The sequence below is a fragment of the Hyperolius riggenbachi genome, chromosome 6 (genome assembly GCF_040937935.1).
Source record: "Hyperolius riggenbachi isolate aHypRig1 chromosome 6, aHypRig1.pri, whole genome shotgun sequence".
Taxonomy (NCBI): Eukaryota; Metazoa; Chordata; class Amphibia; order Anura; family Hyperoliidae; genus Hyperolius; species Hyperolius riggenbachi.
Window position 1 is genome coordinate 343,541,259 of NC_090651.1, and position 9,700 is coordinate 343,550,958.

The 9,700-nt window shown below is 44.1% G+C and overlaps 1 protein-coding gene across 1 annotated transcript in view; it reads left to right on the forward strand.

Annotated features, from left to right (window-relative positions):
- Nucleotides 1–8,254, forward strand: part of LOC137522237 (free fatty acid receptor 2-like) — a 48,962-nt gene extending 40,708 nt beyond the window's left edge. Inside the window, exon 2 of the mRNA XM_068242269.1 lies at nucleotides 7,279–8,254. Within this exon, the coding sequence (XP_068098370.1) occupies nucleotides 7,279–8,254 (976 nt within the window). The remainder of the gene's footprint in view (nucleotides 1–7,278) is intronic.
- Nucleotides 8,255–9,700: the final 1,446 nt, after the last annotated feature.

Here is a 9,700-nt window from a genome sequence, read left to right on the forward strand (position 1 = left end):
TGTGTGCGCGCAAAGTTTTGCACGCGGGACTTTGCGTGTGATATGAATTTATCACGCCTGAACTTTAGGTGTGATATAGGGCTTTTCACAGGCGTGCTAACACTTAGCACGGTTTACTGAATCAAGCCCAATATGTAATCACTTTAAATGGACTACTTTGTGACATGTTTTCTCACCCTAGACTTTCTGCAAGCTATCGGTGAGTATCAAGTTGTGGCCCGCTGCTACCTCCTACCAGCCTACCACTATAGCACTACCTGACCAGACGGGCACTAATCTATAGGGTGTGCAGGAATCACTTACCACTAGAATTACCACTAGACTACCAGGGAAAACTATGGGGGTGTGGGAGGCAGAGCAGGGACAAGGTCCTCCAGCACCCAAGGCTGAGACACCAAAGTGCGCCCCTCCATCCCTGCCTCCCCAGCATCACACACTGATTGCTATTAGACAAAGAGGGCCACAGGGCCCACAACCTCCCCAACACTTTTAATATCTAGTTATCTGGCTTGCAGTCACTGCAATGTATCCCCTTTTCTTATTTCTTTCTGCTTCATACACAATTAGCAATGACAGCTGAATGAATTGTGCGCCCCCTCCTACACTGCGCCCTGAGGCTGGAGCCTCTCCAGCCTATGCCTCGGCCCGGCCCTGGTGGGAGGCCAGACTACTAGACCACCAAGAAAAGCTATAGGGGCAAAGCGGGCCATTTAGATACTAGGGAAAGCTGCAGGGGGCACAGGGAGACCACTAGGGTACCAGGGAAAGCTATGGAGGCACAGGGGGGCCACTGGTCTACCAGAGAAAGCTATGGGGCACGGTGGGACCACTGTACCACCAGGGAAAGTTATAGGGGTGGAAAACAGTATACAAACTCTCTGGCCAAGTATTTGTGCTAGAGACCTATATAAAGTAATCATTCACACGGTTGGGGGTTTTGGGGAGGTTGTTGGGGGTTGATAGGGGGTGGGGCTAGCAAAAAATTTGCTATGGGGCCTAGTAAGTTGTAGCTAAGCCCCTAACCCTACTAAAACAATCCATGTGTGTTATTTTGTTGTGTTACCATGGAGACTATTAGTATCTGGTGATGAACATGCGTGACTTAAATTGTGTTCTCTTTCTCAAAGTTAGGAAACGTTAATTCTTCTGCATTATTGCCTCACAGGCTATGATGGGGACACGAGGTCATGCCAGGTCACTCAGTGACATCACTTCCTCTATTTGTTGTCTGACTATTATATGTATCATCGATGACCTTTTTTTACCCAAAGTTGAATTTTGACAGAATTAGTTTGCCTTTTTCGTGCATGTTTGTACGTACGGTATTCTATATATGTTTTAGCATGCGCATGTCCAAAACAGTTAAATCCCTAATTTAGGGTATTATTTCTACAAATGCATTAAGTGGCATTTCACGTTTTTGCAATTAGGAAAAAAAAAAGTGAAATACCTGCTGCCGCGAGTTATTGCTGGTGAACTCCTACCTGCAGGCATTTGGCTGCTGCTCCTTTTACCCTTAAAGTGTACCAGAGACAAAATAAAATAAAAGTTTTATACTTACCTGGGGCTTCCTCCAGCCCCACGCGCAGGGATTGTTCCCATGCCGCCATCCTCAGCCTTCTGTATCGCCGGTACCAAGTCCCTTAATTTCGGCCAGTGATGGCCAGTCTGCACAAGAGAAGTGCGCTCTCTACGTATCTCTCCGGTGGCTCTTGCGCAGATTGGCCACAACTGAAGGCTGAGGATGGCGGAGTGGAAGCAATCCATGCGCATTAGGCTGGAGGAAGCCCCGGGTATGTATAAAACTATTATTATTAGTCAGCTGTAATTTCCTTTAAGCCCCTCCTCCCAGCCCTACCCCTTCCCTTCTCAGGTCAATGCTAGAAGCGGTAATGAGATGCCCATTATTTGTCATGCATGCAATGCAATGCATGACTATATACAGTTTGGAACTGGGTCACGGCAAGGTTGCTGTGACCAGATCTCTGAACCCAGACATGCTAGGGAGGAGGTCCAAGTCAGATTTACTGATTCCTTCTGGGGACAAACACAACTCCCAACTTTTTGAGAGGCGAAAAAGGGACACTTAAGCCACGCCCCTGCCACACCCCTAACCACGCCCCATCACAACTCTAGTCACGCATACCATAAAGATTTCATAAGAAAAATATGTTGATTTATAATTCAAACCACACTGCTCCTTTCTATCATTTTCCTTCATATTAACATTTTAAAATGAGTAATATATCAATTTAAAGGATGGGAATAAAGTTTAGAGTCAATCATACACATTTTTTAGTAGAGAAATATATATATTTCCATAGAAAGAGGAACAAAGTCCTGAAAGAGGGACAAATGAGGAGGCAAGAGGGACAGGGCTCCCAAAGAGGGACAGTTGGGGGCTATGCAAACAGATAGTAGTTCTGTGCATTGCCTTTAGGGCTACCATGACCTGGAAATTGATGTAGGATCCAGAGTATGGACATCTGCTGGAGACAGGTATAAAACACATTAAAACACAATGGGATTGAGTCACAAAGCTGCACTGCTTCAGCAGCGCAGCTTAATGACTACAGTATTTGTTAGTAGTTCTCAGTGCACTCTATGCAGTCATAGCGTGCGCTGCAAAATTACACTCATCATTGCTACTTTAATGAGCGGCTCGTTAAACTTAACGATCGTTCCACTGAACCCGCCCGGAGACCTGGCGGGCCCAGTAGCTTTAAAGAAAAACATTCCTGCACTTTCATTGGCCCAGTAGGCTGCTGAAGCAGTGCAGCTTTGTGAATCAACCCCAATGTCCTTACGCCTTCACCTAGCATTGTACTTGAATGCACAGCCATCTAACCTTACTATCAAAGGAAACAAGACAAAAGATCCTTAGCGCACTTCAAATTTATGTAAAAGAGCACTTAGGGCCAAGTCACACTAGAGCAGATGCCAAAAGGAAACAATAAGTGTATCCACTAGGTGGATGTTCCGTACATTTTGCATCCGCCTGCAACAAATTCCCTGTTCGCTCCACTTCTGCTCGTCTGCCTGTCCGCTCGTGCGTCAATCACGTCCGCCATACAGATCGCCGCTCAGCCCATCTATGTTCAACCCAGGGTTCAGCAAGAGCATGGGGCTCTTCATAGGCTGAATTAGGCCAATTCTCCCTAGCAACAGGGAGAATTTTCATTGGGCCCCCATGAACTAATGAGAATTCTCCCTGTTGCTCAGGATTCCCATTGGTCTTTTGCAGCCCAATGGAGATCCCCATGCTTTTGCAATCGGCTGCGATCGGTGACAGGACACGTCAGAATGGTAATCGAAAGCAAACGCGGCAGCTAGCCTAGTGAGTACAGAGAGTGTCCATCCTCATAGGCTTTCATTGCATACATTTTCCCGTCCAGTCCAAGAAAATGGGTCAAGTTTGGACTCTGCGTTCTGCTTAGCGTTCCGCCATGCTTGGTGCAGCAAGATGATCCTTGGAGGCGGATCCTATTTTTAACATTTGAAATCACTTCCTGCACTAAGCAGAGCTTAAAAAACATCCCAGGTATGTTTTTTAAGGAAGTGTAAACCGGCCTTTAGTCTGTAGGAGAAGGATATCTAGCCTACATTCAGGATGACAAACCTGTGTATGAGGAGATTTTGACTATATACTTCTTAATACTAAACATAATAAATACCTTATAAAACACAGCAGTGCTGAAGACTGCTCTGGCCATCAACTGGCAAGAAAGCAATTTTTTATTTCTGGCAATTTTTTATTGTTTCATGAAAATGTATAGAGAGCAAAACCGGGTAGCTCCTGTCATCTCTGTAAATAACCACACACCTCTTCTAGGGTCAATGGAAGCCATCACACACATCCTCATAAAAACATCATCATTTCAGAATGTTTCTCGGAGCATTGATGGCCTCAATCAACAGACTGCTTATCAACGTAAACTAATAAGCGCACCTCTGCCTCCGAGCCGCTTATCAGTATTCAGGAGCTCCGGGACACATACGAATGACATGATCAACAGTTGCCCTTTCATCAGGGGTTATTGATTGTGGCTCCCTTTAGAATCACTCGCCCATGACCCGGGAACCAGGATCAGCTCAGTAACGACCGGTTTCGTTTGATCACTCTAAATGAAGTTGTACTAGACGAGGCAGAGTGAAAACCACATGAGAATTTCATATCCGGACTAGCAATTTACTGGTACGAAACCTAATAAATTATTAATAACAGATGGTGCTTAAAAAGAAAACGATAAAGTAACAATTACAGTTAACACTGGTTAGATTACTTTCATACTAGTCGCTAAAAATTTCCTGAGCTTAATAATGAAAGTACAGGGGACAAAGACGCATGCTGGGCACAGTTAAAAGGAGAATTATAGTGAAGGGAGTTACTAAGCTGGGGTAGCCTGGCAAGGAAATAAAGATCAGGCTAAATCTGTAGTTAGGTGACATGGTCACAGGGCCGTATTTCTGGAATAGCCACAGAGGTCCGGGCCTTGGGTAGCTGCAGCTAGGGATGCTCATTCGGATTCCGTGGAAATGCAAGATCGGAAATTCAGATCAGAAATTGCAATACAAGTGCGGTAGGCGGTAGGCGGATGGAAATTTCCGCCGACTTTAACATCAATTTTCTCAAAAACTATAAGGTCTTTTTGAAAACATTTTTTTTGCATCTTGTTCACAAGATTCTGTTTAATAAACCTTGAACATTTGGTGTTTCTAGGACTCACGGGGGCTTTGCTATTAACCACTAAAGTCGGCTGTAATGTAAAATGCAGAAAATCTGCATTATCCGATATGCGGTAATTTTAAGCCAATCAGAAGACTCAGAATAAATAAACCAATCAGAGAATGGGGATTTAGGCGGAAGTTTCCGCATTCTCTGATTGGCTTATTCATTCTGCGTCTTCTGATTGGCTTAAAATTACCGCATATCGGATAATGTAGATTTTCTGCATTTTACATTACAGTAAAAATCCGCCGACTTTAGCAGTTAATAGCAAAGCCCCTGTAAGTCCTAGAAACACCAAATTTTTAGGGTTTATTAAACAGAATCTAGTGAACAAGATGCCAAAAAAGTTTTCAAAAAGACCTTATAGTTTTTGAGAAAATCGATGTTAAAGTCACTGGAAATTTCCACAATCTCCGGCAGAAATCCGCATCGGAATGCGGAAATTGGTAGCGGAAAACGGAATCGGTAGCAGTAGCGGTAATTGGCAATGGTGGAATGCGGATTTACCGCGAAATTGGAAATTGGCATTTCCGACCATCCCTAGCTGCAGCCCGTGGGGGCACCTAAACATGAAATAGGGGTTGCTACATATGAAAGAGGAGGCTGAAAATAGGGAGCAGAACATGAAAAAGGGAAACTGATGCTCAAAGGGGGCTGTACATAATAATAATAATAATCTGAACATTTATATAGCGCTTTTCTCCTGTCGGACTCAAAGCGCTCACATGAAAGAGAGAGGCTACAGTACATGGATGTTACACATGGAAGAGGGGGCTGCAGGTGGTAAGGGAAGGGGCTGCTGTACATGGATGTTACACATGGAAGAGGGGGCTGCAGGTGGAAAGGGAAGGGGCTGCTGTACATGGATGATACACATGGAAGAGGGGGCTGCAGGTGGTAAGGGAAGGGGCTGCTGTACATGGATGTTACACATGGAAGAGGGGGCTGCAGGTGGAAAGGGAAGGGGCTGCTGTACATGGATGATACACATGGAAGAGGGGGCTGCAGGTGGAAAGGGGAGGGGGCTGCTGTACATGGATGGTACACATGGAGGAGGGGCTGCATATGGAATGGGAGGGGCTGCTGTACATGGATGATACACATGGAAGAGGGGGATGCACATGGAATGGGAGGGGAACTGCTGCACATGAAGGGCAAGCTACACCATTACTTGGCCTCAGGGCACAAAAAGTATGAATCCTCTACCAATGCCTAAAGGTGGCTAAACACGATACGATAAAATGAAGAATCTAAAGTTGTTTTTTTCTTTAGCAAGAAATCCAATCAGATTTCCCATTTTTTTTTCCTATATATATATATATATAAGGTCGATCAGGAGTGGTTGATTTTTCTGATCAACTTTTATGAAAATGTAATGGCATACGGTAGATTGTCAATTTCTTAATATATACACTAAAGCAATTTTTGTAGAGTTTTCAGTCATTTGTGTGTGTTTGTGGTACATTTGTCATATTTTTCAAATGTTGCAATCAACCAGAACAATTGATTTTAATCCTTGAATTGAAAAGAAATTTAAAAAATGGTATGGTGTATGGCCACCTAAACTCTTAACCCACCCTCTACCTAAGCCTGACCCTAAATATGGTGATCCTAGGTCACATTGCACATTGCCTGAAGATGATGTGGTAAATAGACTATGGACTAAGGAAGTTCTAAAGAATAAGAGACATTTGTGAGAAGTCCTGAATGATGGTGTGGAAGGAAATGGTAAGATCAGACGAAAAAGTTGACGTTCATTTCCAGAGTGGAGAGTAAAGCCTTCTACACTATGTACTTGGCCGATGCAGTCGGTGGGGTGGTGCTTTGCCAGATTCTCTAGGCAGGCTGAGGGAATTGTTGTCCTGCTTACCCTTTTCAGTGCCACCCTGCCTCTCTCCGTTGTGTTTGCACGCTGCTCCCCAACTTCCTTCACAGCCAGAAGTGGGGAGGATGTAGAGCAACGTGCGATACAATGGTGAGAGGCAGTGACATTGGTGAGTTAACCTTCTTTGCCATGACCACTGCAGATGGGGTGAGATGTATTTTCCTTCACAGCCTCATGTTACACTGAACTGCCTTCAGCCAATCAGTGAGGCGCAAGAATGTAGGAGGGGAGATAACAAGCTTCCCTCTCCCTGGCAATGTACCAGAATAGAACCAGGCTGACTGAGATAAGGTGTATTTCAGCAGAAACATCTATGATTATATTGGAATGCTTACAATGCAGACTGCATGTAGACTACATAATAAACACAGAGCAGTGGGTAAATGGAATTTAATTTTGTGGCTGACAATTCCGCTTTAAAACAGATTTGATCACCACTTTCAGGTCATATCAGTGCAAACCATGAGGCTTCTGATGCCATATTTTTCATGTTTTATAAATATGTCATGAAAATGCTGGCAAACAAGATTTCAAAAGTTTTGGGGGGAAAATAATCCATGCACAGACTCTCTCTAACTAGGCAAATAGTAAAATCTCATAGACTCACCTACCGTAAGTCATTATTTATTAATAATCTTCTTTTATTTCTTCATTTTTTTAACAGGAGCATTTTGTTTGATGGACATCACCTTCACATAGTTCTCGCAGTCTACATTGTGACATTTCTGACCGGCCTACCTTCTAATCTGTTGGCTTTTTACGCCTTCCTGGACAAGGTTCGCAAGAAGCCAACACCAGTGGACATTCTACTTCTCAACTTAACCATCTCGGACCTTATCCTTCTTCTGTTCCTTCCGCTAAAGATGAATGAGGCTGCTTCTGGGATGATTTGGAATATGCCACTGTTCCTTTGCCCTTTGACAGGGTTCTGCTACTACAGCAGCATCTATATCAGCACCCTGTTCCTCACTGCTGTCAGCGTAGAGCGCTACCTTGGGGTAGCCTTCCCTATCAAGTATAAACTCCATCGAAAACCAGAATATGCCATATTTGCGAGCATTACCATCTGGCTCTTGGCATGCGGTCATTGCAGTATAGTTTATATCATTCAGTACTGTGTGCCAGGCAAGAATATCACGTTGACCAATGAGACCAGATGTTATGAGGACTTTAGTCCTGAACAGCTCAAGATCTTGCTCCCAGTGCGTTTAGAGTTAGGACTGTCCCTTTTCTTTATTCCAACCATTGTTACTGTATTCTGTTATATTAACTTTATACGGATACTGATGTCTCTGCCCAACATCCAGAGGAAGAGGAAGCAGAGAGCCATTGGCCTGGCCTGTGCCACGCTTGCCAACTTTTGCATTTGTTTTGCTCCCTACAATATCTCCCACGTTGTTGGCATGATACAAAACCAAAGTCCACTTTGGAGAGTAGATGCCTTGCTCTTGAGTACCTTAAACGCCAGCTTGGACCCAATTGTATTCTATTTTACATCTACTGCAGTTCAGAAAACATTTTTTGACTGTTTAGCAGGCATCTTGCACAAATTGGGGAACTTCTGTCCTTGTAAAAGGTTTAGTATACCTGCAGATGGGCGCTCAATTACAGACAGCAATCTAGAAAGATCGACCACCTGATACCTTTTCAGCTGTCGCTATTATATCTCACAGTCGACACTAAGTCAGGTCCAGAGCTTGACATTACTTGAAACTTGAAAGGAAGCTTCCCCTTCCTGAAAACAAGGTTTGGGTAAAGCTGGGTCAAGGGTGTCTTTGGAGCTTTGCTCATATAGATCCAGAAGTAAAGAGATCTTCAAGTACATTGACTGGCCAGAAGATTCTCTAACCTTGCACGTGTTTAAACGTGAAAGAGACTGGAAGCCTGCATAGTATGCAACTTTACACACTTGCTGGGGTAAATTTCATCAATGGGTCCAGCTCTCACCAGTGGGTCTCCATACATTGTGACCCTATTATGGCCCAATTCTCTTGAGTTGCTCCTTCAATCATCTATGACTTAGTTCCAAGATGTCATAGCCTAGGCATAACCATTTTTTTATGTATGTAGGTGAGCATCTTGCCTTAGACAGTTTGGGCACTGCCAGAGTAAGCTAGCACCACCTTTTCAAACTGGATAATGCTCACAGACTTGTAAGGTGGAACATTATGCTTAGGGTGAGCTCCTTGTCTTTAGTGTACACCAAGTGCGCTATAAACTGGGTGAATTCACCAACTAGCCCAGAGGTCCGCAGCTTCCTGCGTCAGGACTACATCTTTCTTTGCACTAACTGGAACAAGATTTCAAGCCCAGAACTGACAAAAGGGTAACTATAAATGATGAACTGCCAATGCCATCCTGGGGACACTGCAAGCAAAGTTGGTCACTTTGCTTACCTTTTACTCAAAGACAGCCGGAGAAGCTGCAAAGGATCATCTCATCTTCTGAGAACACAATGAAGTGTACTATATGGTCATCTATTTCAGAGGTTGCTTAAACTATGGAAAAAAATAGATTTGCACTATTTCTTGCTAAAGTGTATAATGATAAACTACTTTGAAACTTTTTAAAAATGGCACTCCAGTACCGGAAACTGAACAATCCTGCCACCAAGCAGAGGTGGCCTTAGAGTACGCGGGGCCTGGGGCGAGTGTCATATGCAGAGCCTAGAGACATATACTGTGGATACACACACACACACACACACACACACACACACACACACACACACACACACACACACACACACACACACACACACACACACACAGTGAAAGCACACACTCTGTATAGGTTAGATAGGTAGGTGCCTCCAGTATAGGTTAGATAGGTAGGTGCCCCGCAGTATAGATTAGATAGGTAGATGCCCCGCAGTATAGATTAGATAGGTAGGTGCCCTGCAGTATAGATTAGATAGGTAGGTGCCCTGCAGTATAGGTTAGATAGGTAGGTGCCCTGCAGTATAGATTAGATAGGTAGGTAGGTGCCCTGCAGTATATATTAGACAGGTAGGTGCCCTGCAGTACAGATTAGATAGGTAGGTAGGTACCCTGCAGTATAGATTAGATAGGTGCCTGCAGTATAGA